A 19,028-nucleotide genomic window follows, 5' to 3' on the forward strand; every position below is an offset into this window, starting at 1 on the left:
AGGGAGAGTTGCAGAAAACAAGCTAGCGCAGAAATTGCCTTTATGATATCACTGCCCTGCTTTGGTAATTGTTTAAAATCTCTTCTTTAGCTGCAAGCTCGGCCTCGGCTGCTGCAGATCGTTGGTGCTTTTTTTGGAATGGCTGGAGCCTCTTGGGGAGGGGTTTTTTGTTGTTAGTGCAGCATTGAACTCCTCCGTGATGGTTATTGGAACGAAAGGCGTTCACGTAAAAAATGGTGTTTGAAACGCCAAAGTCGGGAATGGAGCAGTTGTTCTGTTGTGCTCCCCTGTGGAGGCATCAAAGCACAGCCTTAAGGATTTCTCAAGGAAAAATTGGGCAGGGAGAGGATGGGTATATGTCACCTCCTGCACTCCATTACTTCTGCACAGATCTAATGATTCTTCTTCAAGTTGTCGACACAACCGGGAGCTTTTCTCCTACTTAAAATTTAAATTACTGATGTTTCTTATGTCAATATTTTATCAATTTAAATTGTATCAATTGAAGCATTGTGGGATAAATTGTACATCATCTGTGTCAGAGCCACCGACGTGCTGGAAAACCTGTTCTCCTCTGGTATTTTATTTATTTTAATGCCTAATGCAGTTTTGAAATTTCCCATTCCTATGCATCCAGCAATCCCCCTCCCCATTCCAGGAGTGGCTCTGCACCAGACACCCTGATTTTACTGGCTGTAATGGGTATTTTTTTCCCCAGATAAACAGTTTGTATATTTAAATGTCTTAAGACCTGTGTGAAGATGTTGGAGAATCAAAAATGCATTCTGGCTGCCTGTTCCCACATCTTCAGGAAGTACAACAAGGGAATTAAAAATGTAAGGTTTTAAGTAGCTGGGTTTTAAGTAGTTGTAGTTTATGTAGCTTTATTTCAGAGGGTCTGCACAGTTACTTGCAGTTAGTTGTGTTAAACCCCTGGTTTCGGCTCTCAGGACATACTTTTATGGTTTAAACAAACAAATGGAGGATCAGCATAATCCTGCCTGGATTTTCATCTAAAGCCCCAGAATAAAGCCAATAAAACACTGGTGCTTAGGTTTGTCAATAAAGGGCTTTCCCCCAGTGGCATCACTGAGGAGCCAGGGCTGGGGTTTGGATGCTGATGATTTTTGGGATGGACCAGAGGGCTCTCAGCACTTCCCTTTGCACAAACACACCCCAGAGGTCCTGTGAGACCAGCTTTAGAGATCTGTGCTTGCTGTGTGCACCTGTCCAGATGTTTGGGCACTGCTGCTGAATCACAGGCAGCCAAGGATTTTCCCTCTTTGGCTACTTGGTTTTATCCTGGGCCAGTGCAGGATCTCCCATCAGGGCTGATGAAATTGCCTGTGCTTGGAGCTGTGATGAAAGGCTTTGTTTGCAGATGTGCACCCTCTCTCTCCTCTGTCACAACAGTCTGCTGCTCACTCCATGACGAGGGGAAGTTCTGACAGACACCACACACAAGCAGATGTGAAGGAAAGGGCTCTCTCCTGGTCTCTCAAGGAAAAAAAGTACAGAGCCAAGTGTTTTAGCTGTTGTAAATATAGAATTGTTTAGGTTGGCAAAGGTTCAATCATGAAATATATGTGGTAAATAATGAACTCGGTCTTCAGTCTCTCACTTCAGACATGCAGTGGACAAGGAGTTCTGGATCAAATCCTGGATACACTGAAGACAAATCAGAATTTATATTGAGGCAAAGATTTCACAGGAGGGCTCAGTATCTTCCTTGCTCAAGGTAGCTTAAGAGGAAAAGAATCTGTGTTTCTTCAGGTGGCAGCATTGCTCACTGAGCTGAAATTGGGAAAGGTGGGTCAGGGATATTTATACCCCTCTGTCTTTCAAAAAAAAAAAAAAAATGGTGGGGGGGGGAAGCCCTGGCTGTCCTTGGGGTGTGAGTTCTTCTGTGCCACCTGAGAAATCAGCTCTTGAAATGGAGACATCCATCCTATCAGTGTCACTAAATCCAGCAACCACCCAAGAGCAGGATGGTGACAGCTGAAGGGGGGTGGTGCCTTCATTCCCTGCCTGCTGCACCCATTGCCATGGGATCACCCAGTTCCTCCAGCAAATGGGAATAATATCTGGCAATAAATGGGAATATTCCCCTCCTACCATGCCCTAGAGCTGCACAAAGCAGCAGCACTTCCCTGTGAAATGTGAAAAGGAATAACTGGAGTTGGCTCAAAGAGGTGTTGAAAATCTAAGGAAATTGGACAAAAACAAATTGGCAACAGCTTAGAGGGATACAGTTCATATTTTTTGGTTACTTGAGTCTCCTGGGCTTTGCAGTTTAATTTGAGCAAATGTTTCATTTGGCACTGCTGGTTGTTCAGTAGTTCTCCAGGCACAGGGACAAATATTTACATCTCACTCATTTTGGTAGCAGAATTGCAAATCTTTCAATTACTGGATATTGAGAAGTTGTGCATTTGCCTCGTTGATGTTTTATGTCAGCTGTCTTCCTTACGTATTTATTTTGAAAAATTGAGGGGAAAAAAAATCTGTTAGCAGTTCCAAAATAAGACCCGTAGCTTTTAAATCCCAGAATACTGTCCTTTCTATTCATTCCAAATCCATCGAGGAATTCGCTCTAACAGGCAACTGTTGAAATCTACGTACAATTTTTATTTGTGTAACGAAATTGACATTTTAAATCTATTCAGGCACTCTGCATGGATTAAAATGGCTGGTGCTTGTGCAGTACCAGCTACATGTGGGTCTCTAGTCCAATTAGCACCTCAGGACACTCCTGCAGTATTAAATAAGAGTAATAATTGCCTATGAATAAGCAGAGTATAAAGCAGGAGATAGAGATATGGCTTCTTAGTGACCTGTGTGCATTATGCCTCAAATCCTTTAATCAGATTTGTGCCGCTTGATTCTTCCATCCGCAGAAATTCTGCTGGAGGATCAGGGCCTAAAGTAGTAAAAAATCAATTAATACGACTTTCTAATTTGTGCAGTTGACAAAAAAAAAGGGGGAAAAAAAAAACCCGCATATAAATAGGGGACATTTTTCTCCTGAAGAGGGGCCGTGCTGAAGGATTTTTTAATTGGATTTTCATTGTGATTGACAGCGCTTGATTATGACAGTAACTTTATTTGGCTGGACTGTTAGAGCCCCCTTGTTCGGGGTGGCTTTTTTCCCTTTTTTCCCCATCAAAGGCCCTTTTTTCCCGGTGGATTCCCGGCGGAGAGGCAGAGTTTGTGAAAGAGCCTTTTAGCACCTTTGTTGCCGCCATCCCTGGTGACGATTGGGCCCAGCTGGTTGCGGGTCGCAAAATGCTCCTCTCACAAAGAGAAATCTCCCCGGCCCCCATCATTTTAAGAGCTCCAGAAACCTGTTGAGGATTAGAAGTAGCTTTAGATGTGAAATGAGTGTTAAGTATTAGTAATCGGGAGATTAGGGCCCCGGGGACAACGGGAGATAAACAACCGCAATTAAGGCAAATCTGCCAGAGTAAACAAAATTGAGCAGAAACAGATGCCCTCGCCATTTTGGGGGATTGATTGGAGGGCACCGAGGAATCGATTTTTGTCTTGTTTACACTTCCAAACCCCGGTGATAAACTGGGAGGCTAAATATTTCATAGCGCCTGATTTTAGTTAATTTTTCTCGGCTCCTCACAGTGACCAGGCCCGGCCTCGCTCAGCCTTCACAGGGAGCAGCTAATTGCCTATGAAGGGCCCCTGTGTTTAAATGGGCTTGACAGGAATTTAAATTTTGTTTCAATCAACCTCTGTGCTCACAGCCTGCTCCAGTTTCTAATTTTTAAATTAAACATGATTTCTTTTTTATTTATTTTCCTTCTTTTTAAACCGCGGCCTCCCCTCCGGAGCCGGCTGCCGGCGCTTCCAGCCGGGGCAGAGCTGGGAGCACGTGGCTTTATTCGGGCTGAGAGCCCAAAATACAGCCCTGGAGAAGTTCAGGGTCCCGTCCGTGAGCATCTGCCTGCTGGGGTTTTGTGGGAGATGTTGGGGAAGCGCTGGGCTGGTGTAAATCGGGATCAGCCTGTGCCTGCTGGGCTGGGGAGAGCCAGGTTTCCACAGGGAGAGGCTCCCCCGGATTAAAATACAGCTCCGAGCGTGGAAATGGTGCTGCGGCCTCGGTCCTTGCTCAGTGACCTTGGGAGGGATTCAAAGGAATTGATATTTTTTTTTCCCCAAGCCAACTAGTAGGGGTATATTTTGTTCTCTCTGTGTTTTCAGCAGGGTTTATTTCAGTGTGTTTATTGCAGCGTTGTTTCATACCTGAGCTTTCCCTGCTCTTCAGACAAGGGGGTTTGGCAGCGCCTGCCCCTCTGTCATTTAATACTTTATTGAGGCCCTTCACAGAGCCTGCCAAACACGGGGATGTCATTTTGCACTCCGTGCAGGCAGCGTGCAGCCATGGAATGCAGGATGATCGTAGTGGTACTTCTAAAAACAACTTGTTCATTTGCAGAAACTTCATCACAAAAATGCTAACGAAGTACGAGCTGTTCCATTCTCCCTTTTTGCTTCCAGCCACATCATTTTCAGGTTTTTTTTTTTGCTTTTGTTAATTGTTGTTATTTGTGCGTGTGTGCGCACAGCATTTTCTTCTCCAAGGTTTGGGTGAAAAACATTTAGGAGATTGTTTCAGTTTACTTCAGCTTAGTAATTTGCTTAGCAATTTTTTTTTTTTCCCCCCAGTAGAAAAACTTGGGGAAAACAGTTTTCTTCACCCTTCCCCCTGAGTCTAGGGGAACACTCAGTCCTTGTTTGAAGGAAATTCTGTATCAGCCCTGAATTCCTGACCAGCTCTGTTTGGTGTCACTGGGACCATCCCTGTCCTGAGCAGGAGCTGAGGACCCTTCTGCAGGTGCAGCTCCAGCAGAGTCCAGGTCGGGTGTGCCTTTCTGGTGAGAATCTCTGCTCCTTCTGAGCCCCCACTCTCTCATTCTCATCACAGCCAGGTCTTGAAGCTCACGATTCAAACGAGGCCCCACCAGAAGATGTGCTCCAGGCACACACCTAATGAGCTCCAGCTACTAATGGGCACTCAGGCCACGAACCAGACCAGAGCTGGGCAAAAGTCAAACCTCTTCCATCCCCAAAATGCTGCGCCGAGCGTTTCACTCAGCAGAGCTGCTTCTGCTGTCGACAGCTTGCTAATGTTGACAGACTCCATCAGCCTTGGGCCACTCTCCCCATTCCTCCTCTGCAGCTCTCCTTAACCTCAGCAGCACTTGCAGAAGTAAACTCCAATTAGATTTCGGTCGCTTCAGTTTGTTTTAAGAGTTTTTAAGAGTCATAACGCAAAAAGTGAAATACCTTTGCTGGGAGCTGGCTCGTTTTCAGGCGAGCAGCGCGAGGAGTGCCAAGGACAGTTACTGCTTTAACAACAAATATCAACAGCAAAGCTGCTGTGGAAAGAACGATCTGCAGATGGGCAAATAGATTCCTCTGTGCCACAGCCAAGCCCCAAACCCTGTAGTAAATTTCAGACCAGTTTTTGCCACAGGAAGGGAGCAGACAGCAGACCCAGGGTCCTGCAGGAGGAGGGGGTGAGGAGTTTGAACTCAGGGCCAGCTGGGGGGTGGAGCTGCTCCGATTCCTGCTGTTCTCACCTGAAAAATTTCCTCTTGACCCTCTGTCTGGTGATGAGTTGCCAGCTTGGACACATCAGTCAAGTGCACGAGGGGTCTCTGAGGTCTGCTTTGGGGTCACCAGCTGTCTAAAGCTTGGGGAAATAATACTTTAATCATAATGAAGAATCTGTATTGCTGTTTAAAAATGGAAATTCAGGTGAGGTGGATAGACAGTTGCTGTTCAGGTTAAGGTGTTGAGGTCAAAGTTAAGGTGTTCTTCCTCTTGGTCCATCCATCAGGCCTGGGGACTGTTGTTATTTGAAGACAATTTCTGTAAATTGCAGGAGAGTTTTGGTGCCTCAACAAAACTAAACCAGCTGAAAATCGCTTGCAATTAACTTTATCCTATAAAAAGGAAATATGCATTGGTGAAAGTCAATCTACAAACAAATAATAGGGGACAGAAGTACCTCTCAAAAAAAAGGTAAGGAAGAAATATAACCCAAATATAACCCCAAGGCTTCAGTGCTTAGTTGTGTCATCCATTTATCTTTGCTTTGCATCATCTTTTCACTGTCTCACATATCATCAGAGGGATAAAATCATTAGTGTGCTAATCTAGGTAGCCATAGTTCTAAGGCTGACCTAGGCTAATCTGCCTTTGCAATTTCAAGAACTATGTTTGACTCCTCTGAAAGTAACCTTAAATTGTAGTCTTGTAAGAATTCCAGAGCTGTATCCTTCACTCCTTCTCCTAATGAGGTTATGACCAAATGCTCATTATAATTGCTTTAGACTCCTTTTAATTTTCAAGCTTATTAATCATAAGAAGAGTTATTTAAAATTGCATAAATTAATCTTAGATTAAAAGCCCATCAAAGCCTCGAAACAATTAAGAATAAGTAGGATTTCCCTGGGGCAGCAAGTTTTATTTTAATAGTGTAGTCAGGTGGATATCAGAACATTGAAGTATGGTAGTGATTAATGTATGCAAAATTTAAATGAGAGTTTTTAAATGGCAAATCTAAATCACATATTGACCTAACTGTAGGCTTTAACTGCATTGTCTGTCATATATTTAAACTGTTTAGTAATCAACATTTTAATTACAGTGTATGTTAGGGAGGCCATGCAACAAACAAAACTCCCCACTTCCCGAGTGGAGTTGCTCAGCAGGCTGGGCTCTGCTCTCAGCTGAGGAGAGAGAAAGGAGCAGAAACTTCCAGGAAAAAATAACCAGCCTTGGTTTTCCCTGTGGATGTGTTCTTGTTCCTGCCTCATCTCCAGTCAGACAACGCCACTGGTCCATGCTGGGAGTGCTCAGGGTTGGATTGGAGCAGCCTGGGGTGGTGGAAGGTGTGGAAGGGGGAGGACTGGGTGGGTTTTCAGGTCCTTCCAGCCGTGATTCTGTGATGCCATGGTTTCACCCCCTGCTCTGGGGCTCTGTCTCCAGCACCCAGCTGAGCACAGCTCTGGGGGTGCTGGAGCCTCTCTGGCTCAGCAAGCGCAGTCCTTGCCCTCAATAGTCTGAGGACAGAACAGTGAGAGAGAACTGGGCCAGCAAGCCTCGCTCCCAGATCAGGCACAGTCCCAAGGAGGAGCTGCAGGTTTAGGGTTAAGCTCAATCTGTGATCTGCAATCCCCTTTGGAAGAGACAAGGAGGCTGCAGCTAACCTTGCTGCAGCTTTGGGACACTCTTGGCAGACACACAGACTGAGCCTCCCAGTCCCTGCTGCTCCGAGCACTTCAGGTGCTCACACTTCCCTTAAAAGGGTTTTTAAAAAATCCCAAAATTTCAAAAGGAAAACAAGAGATGGAGCAGCTGGATCCCACTTGAGTAGTGTCCTGCAGGGCCCTTTCCCCCGTGGGTATTTCTGTGTCTCTGTGGATTCAGGTGTGCTCAGCCTTCAGAGTTCTTACCCCACTCAGGCCTCAGAAGCTGCGTGGAGCATCCCCTGAGGATGCCCTGCCACCTCCTGTGCCTGTGAGTTAACCATGTTTTGGGAGTCTGCAGTGAGAGAATTGGCCTGAGGATTCCTCGCTGCTATTCCTGGCTGTGGGAGCCGCAGTTGGATACTGTGGATAGCTGGCACAGATAATTAGAACAGCTTTTAGTGTGGCTTGTCCTTGGAGGCAGCAGCTCGAGATGGAAAATCCTCCAGCACTGGAGGCAGGGCTGGAGTGATGAAATCCTGACACGTGCTGAGGGCACTGCAGGGGGACCCGGGCAGTTCAGGGTGGTTTGGGTTACTCAGCACTTTGTGTTTCCAGGAATTCTGGGAAGCTCTTTGGGTTCCTCAGCATTTGGTGTTTCCAGGAGTCCTGGGAAGCTGGTGCAGCTCCAGAGCTGAGCTTTGTGTTTGTCCTGTTGGAGGTGGGACTTGTCTCCCATTAAACGTGAGGATGGACAGGATTTCCCCTCAGATCCATGCCCTGAGTTCATGCATGAGCTGTGCACAGCACAGGCACCTCAGGAGCAATGGGAGAACCAACTGGGATGTGCTGTTGGACAGCCAGGTTGGAATTTTTTGGCGTTGGAGGGATGAGCTGCCAGCCAGGCTTTCCTGATTTAACATTGAACAGAGCACCGGGAGTGGCGGAAGGCCTGGAACATCCCACCTGCTCTGGGAGCAGCAGGGATTTGATGGTTTGCTCATGTTTCACTGGAGTTGGTGCTGGCAGGGCTGGAATTCTGCTGAGGGGCTGGAATTCTGCTGAGGTGAAACAGGTGCAGGAGCAAAACAGCTCCCAGGTGTCCAACAGAGAGCTGGGTCAGAGGGTGCTCTTTCCATTCCCACCTCCTGCTGCCAGGGAGGAATTAGGGAATGGCAGGGAAGGGGAGCAGGCTTGCAGCCTGCCCTCTGTTCTTATCAGGAGCTGTGTTTTGGGCAGGAAAAGCTGCATCTGATGCATTCGGGGCATGCCAACACCACCCAATAAACTGCTGCATCTTCCTCACCCCCCCTTTAAAAAGCTGCAAGTTAAGCAGCGAGTGAGCTTCCCTCAGAGCAGCCTGCAGCCAGCAGTAATATTTATTTTCTCTATTTGTTTTAAGCCTGGGAAGGCTGTGGTTTCCTGCACACTGTCCTGATGGAGCCCTGCCCAGCGAGCGTGCAATGCCCCCAGCCCTAATGTGCCATTAATGATAGGTTAATGTACAGTATAATGTTTTTTGGACTATGGGTTCATTACACTTCTGAGTGCAAGGTCCTTCTGCAGAGCGCCCAAGGTCCCATTGCATTATATCATGCAATAAAAATACCCTTTTCATATCACACACTAATAAACTGTATTTGAAATGCTGTCTGAGGGCACGGCCATTGTCTTGATAGGCTGTGGCTGCAACAGTTGGGATCTTTTTTATTGTGGTTTTTTTGTGGTGTTGAATTCAGAATTTTTCAAACGGAAGGCATGGCTTGTCTGTGCTGCTTGGTGATAAATGGATTTCAGGCTGGGAGGGTTCCTGGAAAAATAAATGTTAAAAGGGTGGCACCACTGCAACCGGTGCAGTGCCACTCATTTCCCAACCTTCCTTGCATAGGCATGAGGAATTATCATTTTTAATTGGCTGCCCTCCCCAATCAGCCTCTCACTGTGCCAGGGGAAAAAAATATAAGGAGGTGCTGGAGTGGGTTAGATCTCGTGTTCTCCCACCATTTGGGATTCAGGTTCCTGCCGTGTTCTGTGCCCCAGGGAGCACCACCCTGGGGAGGAAAGTCTCTCATTTTTGGTGATTTCCAAGGAAATCTGTGTCTGACTGGCATTTCACACTGCTTTGTCACCATTCCAGGCTGGTAGCTGCCTGTTCTGTGGACCTTTAGAGCAGTCTGACGTAAACACTGACACCTTTTGTGCCTGAAATCCCAGGCATTGCATGAGGGGCATTGTTTGTGGTCTGCCTGTCCTTTGGCATTGGTCTGAGCCTCCCTGGTGCTCTCCAAACACAAACATTTTATGGCCAGAGGGTCCTGTTTGTGGGAGAGGCTCTCCTGAAGCTCTGCTCCTCCCTGGATTCGTGTGTGAGGGACAATGGAAGTTGTTACCTGTGCTTTAGACTGAAGAGCCGAAGGGATTTGGGGCTGTGGGTGATGCTTTTGTATCCCAGAGGGAATTTCATCCACCTGGAGCAGAGCTGCACTCTCCAGGTGGGCACTTGGAGCTGGAAAAGGCCCACGGACCTGCAGCCCTGCCCAGGATGCCATGCAAGCTCTGTGGCAATAAGCTCAGAGGTGGGTTATTAGCAGAAACTAAATTTTTTTTCTAGGCCAGAGGAGAAGGCCATGAAAGCAAATGGCTGAATTTTAGGGGTAGATAAAATGATGGAACTTTTACTCTTGAATAATGGGGATTTAATTGACTGGGCTAAATGATTGATGGTTGGTGAGCACTGAGTTGGAATTACCAGGGCTCTGTGTGCAGGGGGGCACTGCCCTTTTAATTTCCTGTCAGGTATTTAAATCCTTCACCTCCCCCTCTGCCAGGAGCTCCCCTGTGAAAGAGTTAAACCTGTCTGGTGGGACACTGCAAGTCGAGAAATGTACCCTTTATCAAGAGAACCAGAAGAGACAAGTTCATTTAAAAAGCCTGGTTTGTCATTGTTTATCTCATTTTCGGGGTTGACACACAAAATTAGGCTGCCTGACACTCACTGGGGGCCAGCCCTGGCCCTGTCCTGCCTGACCTTTCCAGCTCCAGGCTCTGCAGCAGCCACTTCCCACTCCCTGCAGGATTCCCAGTGCATCCCACTGAGCCAGGGCACAGCACACCAGTACCAGGCCAGTAAGAAAAACCATTGGGTGCTGGATTTTTAACCTCTCTCCTGCTGGCTGTGCTGAGTTCCAGGTATTTTTTAAGGCTGAGTGTTTAAAAACCTGTTTCCCTCTGGCTGTCCTGAGTTCTAGGTACTTTTAAGGCTGAGCATTGAAAGATTGGGAAGGAGGTGGTTATTGCACAATAAGAAAAACCAGTTTGGTGCTGGATTTTCAACCTGTTTCCCTCTGGCTGTGCTATTTCCAGGCGTTTCTAAGGCTCAGTATTTAAAAATTGGGAAGGGGGTGGTTATTGTGTAGTTGTGAACGTGCATAGGAGTCTGAGGAAGTCTGAGATACACAGGGATGGGATCGTGTGTCCCCAAAAATAAAGCTGTGCATGCCACAGCGGGCAGGGAAACCTCACCAGAGTTGGAACCGGTCCCTGCAACAGAAAATGCATTTCAAGTTTCCACACATTTACCTTTTCTCAGTGTTCCCTTGCACTAAATCCCTGCGGGAATATTTAAGCCCAGCCTAAATGCAGGGACACCCTGGGGGTGAGGGGGCTTTGCCTGCAGGGTCTCTCCATCCTAAAGGGGAAGGGACTGGCTGGAATATTTGGATTTGATTGCCCTGGAGCATCTGCTCTGCCCTGTCTGTGCCTCCTGGTTGTTCTCTGCTGCTTCTCTCTGGTGTCCTTGGCTGTTCTGTTGAAGAGGTGAAACAGCTGCTTCCAGGCTGTGTTGGAGATAAAAGCATTTATCTTATTCCTGCACTTTTCCACCCAAACCCACCCCAGTGCTGGGCAGGACACCTCATCCTGTCACTCCCTGCCTTGTGCAGAGTCCCTCTCCTGCTCTCCCTTTAGGCTCTGGAAGGTCAGGGCGCGTGAAGGGTGCGCGGGGAGTTGTTAAAGAGAGGAATTTTAGGACATGACACACATTTACAAGCAGAGGAGCAGATTAACAGGGTTTTTTTGGGATAGCATTTCACCCAAACACCATTCAGCAGCTGCTCAGCTGTCCTGGAAAGGGGCTGGCTCAGAACACAACAAGCAAATGGAATATCAACAAAAACAAAAAGAGCATTTCCAAGGAGGCTGGGCTGCCCGCCCTGCTCAGAACGGACCCACTGCTCTGAGTCAGTGCCTTATGGCCCTGCTGTGGCTGCTGCAGGGGGGTTTGTGCTGCAGAAGGGCTGTGTGTGTCTGTCCTGGCTGACCCTGGCTGTCCCCTTGCAGGGCCACCCCTTCGTGGTGCAGTACAACGACGGCAACGCCGAGGTGGTGTCCATGTGGGTGTGCAGGATGCTGGAGGAGCGGCGAGCCCAGGGACCCCAGTGAGCTCTGCAGCCCCCCAGGGGCTCTTCCCACACCAGGATCTCCACCTTTGGACTCTCAGTTTATCCAGATCCAGTATTTTACTCCAACTATTTCCTAGAAGCATCAACAAAATCAGGGTGTTTGTTGGCTGCCTTTTCCTCACCGCCACATTAAGGAATTTTCTTAATTGTTTCTTTTGTTGCTGAGCAATCTCCAGGTTTATCTTCAGTTATACTGTACACAGCCTTAAAGCAAGTATTTTATATCTCTATTTTTGGGTTACTGAATGTTCTGTTTCCTGACTCCAGAGTATTTTTTAATTGTTGCTCCTATCCAAGTGTCCAGAGGATTTCCTGACGAGTTGGTGGCTGTCTCTGAGTGCAGGCAGCCACTAAATACTGGGTTTAAGGTAAAACAAAAGCAAACAGACAAAAAAAGAGAAATACCTGGGCTTGCCCACCCTGTGAGGAGGTGAGGGGTGCCAGGAGGGTCAGCATCACACCAGTGAGTGGCTGGGAATGCCCTGTCTGCTCCCAGTGCCAGCTGCTGGGACATGAGGAGCAGCTGTGGTCAGGCTCTGCAGGCTGATCCCTGAAGCAGAGAGGGTTTGCTGAGGTGGAAAAGGGGAGGTGAAAGAGAACAGGACTCTGCTCTGGAGCCAGGCTGGGAGAGCTGGGAACGTTCCCCTGGAGAAGGGAACGATCCAGGAATCCTCAGAGCCCTTCCAGGGCCTGAAGGGGCTCCAGGAGAGCCGGAGAGAGACTGGGGACAAGGGACGGAGGGACAGGACACAGGGAATGGCTCCCACTGCCAGAGGGCAGGGATGGATGGGATATGGGAATAATCCTTCCCTGGGAGGGTGGGGAGGCCCTGGCACAGCTGGGTTCAGCCAGGTCAAGCACAGGCTCCAGGTCTGGTGTTCCAGGAGAAAGGAATGGCTGCAATGTCTCCTCTGCTGGGTGTTCCTGGCTCTTGCAGTTCCTGGGGACGTTTCCACAACAGACCAACACAGGTTGAATCAGTCCTGGTGTAAAAATGCTTATTAAAAGGAAAAAAAAAAATAAACCATGGATGTGAGAGGCAGGTTTGGGGTGAGTGAGTTGGGTGGGAGGAGGTTGGGGTTTGTTTGCTTGTCTTTGCATTAGAAATAAACTTTTGCTAAAAAATAAAAAAAGACTCAGGTGGTTTATTTTCTACCAGCAGCTTCAACCCCCCCACAATCCAGTGAATTATTCCTCCCAAACCACTGCAAATCCTAAATGTTATTCTGGAAGCAGCCTGGAAAAGACTTTGCTTTCCTTCCTTGGAGGGATCGTTTGTCTTCTTTTGAAGTGTAGAGGTTGCAGGCATGAACTTACAGACTAAAGTTTGTCTTAATTGCTCTGATGTCACAACCTCGCTGGCAGATAACAGGCAATGAATGAGGCAGCAGCCCCCGTTCCTCCAGGTCCTTTTGCTAAAGTGAGACAAATTCCCTCCCTGTGAGCCAGGCAGGGCAGCGGCAGCGCTGCCATTTATTTATCCCTAACAGTTCCAGCGGCTTTCCCTGGATAAAAGGGCTCTCTCTCCCTCTCTCTCTCGGCTTTGGTTTAAAACTCAGCAATCCCAGGGTTTTTCCTGCTGCTTTTCCTGCCAGGGAGGTTGGGAGGGGAGGACTCGCCCTGAAAATCCGTGTGGGATGGAGCTGGGAAAAAACCTCTTGGTTAAAGCAGGGAGAGAATTACAATTCACGTGGGTCATCAGTGGGATGAGTCCGGGGGAATTTGGGCTCCATCCCTTTCCTCTCCCAAATCCTGGGATTCAGTGCAGCCAGGGACCTGCTCATCTGCCCCTTCCCAGCAGAATCTAGGGAGTGGGGCTGGATGTGAGAACAGAGGAGGGAAGTTTGGGAGTGAGCAGCTCCTCTCAGCCTTGCTGGCCTTCCCAGCTGAGACCTTCCCAAAGCTCCCTCTCCTGCCTGGATAGGGGGCCTGGGGCTGGTTTGTCCCCACGTGGACCCCAATTCCTGCCACCACCCATCAGCATCGAGGGGCACAGCTGAGGGGGAGGGGGAATGCTGGAAATTCGGCCAGGATTGAGCTCGCCCACATTGTGAACCCGGCCCAGGCTCCTCTCCCGGCAGCAAGAACATCCCAGTCCATGTCTGTGCCCTGTGGGATGCAGGTGAGCCTGGCGTGGGGCACCCCAGCAGTGCAGGAACCCCCAAACCTGCCCCAAGGGACCCCCAAGCACGCAGCACCGCCGGGCTGCTTTGGGGCTGAGCAAATCCTGCCTCAGGGCACTCAAACGTGACTTGGAGGTGGCCAGGACACGAAACATGTCACCCTGTTCCCAAAATGGGAATGATGGGAATGAAGCTCCAGGGAGGTTTTCCTGGAAGGGCTGGGTGCTGGGAAGGGCTCAGCAGTGCTGCTCTCCCCGCAGGCAGGAGCTGACCCAGACCTGGCCCTGCCCAAGGATGGTTTTGCCCTTTCTCCTCTGCCCTGCTGCAATTTTTTAGGGTTTGAATTGTGGCATTTCTTGGCTGGAAAGGTTGCAGGAAAAGCAGCTGAGTCCTGCTCAGAGGATGGCATCAGGGGTGTGCAATTAATTCAGCAGAGGATCCCACAGATGCAGAGTGACCCCCCAGTCCCACTGCTCACCCCAGCAGCTCATTTAGGGCTCTGCCAGCAGCCCCACACCTCTCTGTCTCCCCTCCTATAACCTCAGGGATGATGATTCCCACGGGAGTGTAGATGTGGGAAAAACTGAGTATGTCCCATCTGTGCTAAAACTTCCAATATTTTCCACATCTCCCTTTCCCACTGCCCGACAAAGCTCCCGTGAGAAGAGCCCCTGGAAGATCGCCTTTAAATCGGCACAGAATTAGAAAATATTTTGTTTCTCGTATCCCGTGGCCAAATCCAGCCCGCTGTCAGCATTCCAAAGGCAAAGCGCCCGTCTTTGTTTTCCGAAGAGCTGCCTGAACAGCCGGGAGGGGAGGCGGGGCTGCCAGGCGTCCTTTACCTGTCGCTGTCCCTCGGCTCCACGCCGGCAGTGTGGTGGCGTTAATAACTGAGCCATCGCCGGGAACAGCTCTCGGGAGCTTCATTTGATCCCTGGATACCCGAGAGGAAAAGCCAGCGGGAGGGTTGGAGCTGGGAGTGGCGTGCGTGCTTCCCGGCCTCCCGGTCCGGCAGGGAAAGTTCACCTGGAGGCATCCGTGGGAAAGGGATGGACGGCGGGAGTGTGCGGGCAAAACCTGGGAATTTGGGGTTTTGCTGGGGAAATAAAAACTCCTGCAGGGAGCCAAATCCACTGGTGGAGAGCGAGAGCTGCGGGAGAAGCGGCTCGGCGGTGACAGAGGGGGCGAGGAGCGGGCACTGGCCTCGCCCGGCTCTGCGGCCCCCGCTGTGCCCCGTGCCCAGCGCTGCCCCGGGCAGGACAGTCCGGGAGCCACCAGGACAATCCTCCCGGACAGGACAATCCGGGCAGGACAATCTGGGAGCTGCTCGGGAACCCCCTGGAGCTGCAGCTGGGCTGGGCAGGGGCAGGAGGGGCAGGGACCGTCCCGGGTCGCGGCTCCGCTCTGCCCGGGGGCAGGGCACACACACAGAGCCCCTTCGGGCAGCGAACAGGAGCGGCCAATCCCGTCTCCAGGATGCTCCAGGGCCCCGGGCTGCTCAGCTCCTCGGACACATCTCCGTGCTCTTCGTCCCTCTCCCGTTGGGATGTGACACCGCAGAGATAAACACAGAGAAAGCCGGGGACGCCCCCGGGGAGCCGGCCTTGCCAGCTGCCACGGGCCGGCCCATCAGGGCACAAACACATCCCAGGTGCCCCCAGTCACCCGAGAGCCTCAGAGGATCCAGCTGTGCCCCCTCAGCACCCAGGGCAGGGCATTTATGGTGCGTCTGCCCGGGGAGCCAGGCAGGGAGTAGTCCCAGCTCCAAATGCTGCAGCTGGGTGGGCGCGATGTCCCCGTGGGGACAGCCAGGCCTGGGGGCACAGGGGCTCTCCAGGGGAGGAGCTGGAGCCCACTGAACGATGGTGAGGTCCTGAGCTGTAACCGGCGGTCTGGGATAACTCATCTTCAGCATTCCCGGGGGGCCTCACAGGCACCCAGAATTTGGGGGCTGTCCTCTAAACTTTTTGGCCTCCTCCTGCTCCCCCAGCTCACCAGCACTGGCCAGCCTGGACTGGGAAAACCTAACGGGGGGAAAAGAGAAATTTAAAAATCTCCTATTGCAGTATTTGGTCACACCGAATAAAAAAAAAAAAAGGTTGTGCAAGCTGCTCTAGAGGAAGGTGTCCCTGCCCATGGAGGTGGGGTTGGAACGAGAGGAGCTTTAAGGTCTCTCCTAACTCAAAGCAGCCACAGCGAGCCTGTGATCCTGCGCCTTTCCCGTCGGGAAGCGGCAGCCGGAGCTGCAGGAGCTGCGCTGACCCGGGGCTGCGTTACCTTCAGCAGAGGCTCTGTCCATAAAGCACCCTGCGCGCCCAGGACAGGATTTATGGATTGAGCCTTCCCCGCTGCGGCTGCTCCCGGCGCCGGGCCCGCGGCGCAAGTTCAAGGTTTGTCAGAGCCGGAGAGCCCGGGAGGTGTTTAATGGCAATGGATGTCTGGGGCTTTTATGGGCAGCAGGAGGAGGAAAACTTCCCCGCAGCCGAGCAGAGCCGCCAGCCCCGCGCAGGTGAGTGCGGCTCCAACCGGAGCGGGCACGGCACGGCGCGGCACGGCCGGGACTGAAGCGCTGCCCTCCCCTCGTCCCGCTCCATCCCTGCCCCGTGCTCGGCTCCACCCGATCAATAAAGCCGCGCCTATCCCGTGCCTATCGATCCCGCGCTCCTCCGCAGCCGCTCCGGCCCAGGAAACCCGGGGAGGTTCCGAGGAGCAGGGAGGGCTTGGGGGGCCACAGAGGTGAGGGGAGGGGGACAAGGGGACAGCAGCTGCGGGGTTGGGCCTGGGGCACGCCGGGGAGAGCCGTGGGCTGTGTTGCGAGGATGGAGGGTGTGTGGGGTGTCATGGGGGGAATGATGGGGGGCATAGAAAAAGGGGGTGCACAGACTGGGGATGCGCGCTGGGAGAGCCGGGATGCGCAGAGAAGGTGCAGCGGGGTGGGGGTCAGGTGTGCCCAGCCCTGGGAGGGGATCCCGGGGCGCACCCAGAGGAAGCCCCCGGCTCCCCGGAGCCCCGCACGGCTCCCGCTGCTCCCCCCGGCCCGCGGGGGCTCAGCAGCCGGGTCAGGCGGAGTGTGCCCGGCCTGCAGAGAGCCGCCGCCCGCTCCCTTTGTCAATGTCCAGTAATTAAAATGTCACCGTTTAATTTTCAGGCCTCTCGGAGCAATCTTTTGCTAATAAAGAGTCTAATCGAAACGCTCCTTCCCCCGCCTCGGCGGGAAGGGCCGCGGAAGAGGCTGCGGAGGTGCAGAGCCGCCGCGGATCGATGGAGAGAAGCCCGGATTGATCGGCCTCTAAAATTAAATTTATTGGGGTCATGGTTTTATATGGTGCTGATACAACTGTTAAATGGGGAACATTCATTTCCAATAGGAGGCGTTTATTAAACTTCCACTGAATTAGACCGCCGTGATTTATGTGGCAATCTCGGCTCAGCCCTCCAGGAGCGCGGGGCCTTCCGCGCCCGCCACGCGTGATTATTTATTTATACACCCGTGACACGGCTCCCTAAGTTTTAACCTAAATTATCCAGCGGCTTCGTCTGCCAGCGGCACCGGCCCGGGGAACGGGGAAGGATGGGGGGTCCCGTCGGGGCGCTGCGCCCTCCCCGCCGGCCGCGGCCCCTCCGCGCCCCCCGGCCCCGGGGGTGTCCCCGGGGGGGGTCCCCGGTTTGGGGGGCGGCGGAGCCCGCAAACGTCCCGGCTCTCGCGTGCGGCGATCGTTGAGCGTTAATTAGAAATTCATTACAATTAAAAGCCGCGCGCACACGCCTTAATTACATCTGATTTTTAATTCCGAATCCGTGTTTACACAGTAAGCGAGACGTACCTCCTGATTATCCCCAATACTCTTTATACTGTACTAATTATGTAAATTAAACCTAATTAACTGACAAAAACTGCAGTCAATTCAACTGTTAAAAGATACGGCGATTGCGAGGAGCGGGGAGCGCGGCCGGGGCGGCGGGGCCGGGGTCGGGCCCGGGGCCGCTCCCCTCCCCGGGGCTCCGCGCCGCCGTCGGGGCGAGCCGGGGGCCGCCTCCGCCGCTCCGGGCTCCGACCGAGCTCCGCGGGCACCGGGCGGAGGCACGGCCCGGGCAAGGGCACGGCGGAGGGAACCGGGGCAGAGCCGTGTCCTCCCGGAGCCCCCCCCTCCTCCTCCCGGCACCACCGGAGCGGACCCGGCCCCAGGGATACCGGCTCGGTCCGCGCCGCCGCCCGCTCCCGGTGCCTCGCAGCCCGGCGTGGCTCCCGCGGGTGTCGAGCGCGGCGGGATCACCCGAAACGCGGCGCCGAGCGGGGCGGCGGGGCTCGACCAGCGCGGGAGCGTCTCACCGCGCTCCTGCCTCCGTATGGCTGGAGGAGGGGGGGGGCTGGGGAGGATAAATAATTAAAAGGCGAGGAATAATTACCGGCTCGGGTTGCGATCATTGCGGGAAGGCCGCGCCGCAAGGCCCGGCCGGCAGCGCCCGGTCCGCGTCCTCCCCGACGGGGCGTCCCGGGGGGAGCCGCGGCCGCTGTCCCGCGTGGGAGCGCGGCCGGAGCTCGGCTCGGCCGCGGAGGAGGAACGCGGCTCCGCACTCGCCTTTCGCTCCGCGGCGGCTCCGCCGCATCCTCCCGGTGCCGCCGGTGATGGCGGGGAAGGAAGGCGCGGGGGCACACACAAAAGTGATAGCTGGGGGCGATCCGCGCCGTTATTAACTTCTGTTTGATCGCTGTAATTGCGCCGATCGCGGCCGGACGCGATGATTAATTACAGTTTAATTAACGTGGCCGTGACGAGCGCCGCATGCGGGAACCCAACCCGGGCAGGGATGCGGCGAGAGGCCCCCGCCAAGCCGGCACGGCCGGCGGACACCGGAGCGCCGGGTCCCCTAAACCGCTCCGCCGGTCCTGTCGGCCGATACTGCCGGTGTGGCGTGAGCCCCATTGGGGAACGAAAAACACGAGCTCGCCCCTCTCTGCCCCCTCCCCCCGGCGATTTCGTTGCCGCCCGATGTCCCCCCCTCGGCTCCGGTACCGCTCCCGCACGCGCGCCCCGCACCGGAGCGGCCATCCCGGCTGCGAGAGGGATGCGCGGTAGCAGCGCATCCCCGATTTCGATGGGGTCCCTCCGCCGCTCTCCCCGGGCTCCTCTTTTCGTTACCGCCCGCTCCCCGCGCAAACTTTCAACGAGCATCGCTCCCCCCGGGATGGCGGCACCGCGGGAGGCGGGCGCGGGGGGGGACACGGGGGCGCGGAG

At 52.7% G+C, this 19,028-nt stretch overlaps 1 protein-coding gene across 1 annotated transcript in view; it reads left to right on the forward strand.

Moving 5' to 3' along the window:
* The window catches only part of MAP2K5 (mitogen-activated protein kinase kinase 5), a 116,716-nt gene extending 104,711 nt beyond the window's left edge, over positions 1-12,005 (forward strand). The window contains exon 22 of the mRNA XM_084213457.1: positions 11,547-12,005. Within this exon, the coding sequence (XP_084069583.1) occupies positions 11,547-11,648 (102 nt within the window). The 3' untranslated portion in view covers positions 11,649-12,005. The remainder of the gene's footprint in view (positions 1-11,546) is intronic.
* Positions 12,006-19,028: the final 7,023 nt, after the last annotated feature.

This window comes from Fringilla coelebs, assembly GCF_963513975.1.
Source record: "Fringilla coelebs genome assembly, chromosome: 12".
Taxonomy (NCBI): Eukaryota; Metazoa; Chordata; class Aves; order Passeriformes; family Fringillidae; genus Fringilla; species Fringilla coelebs.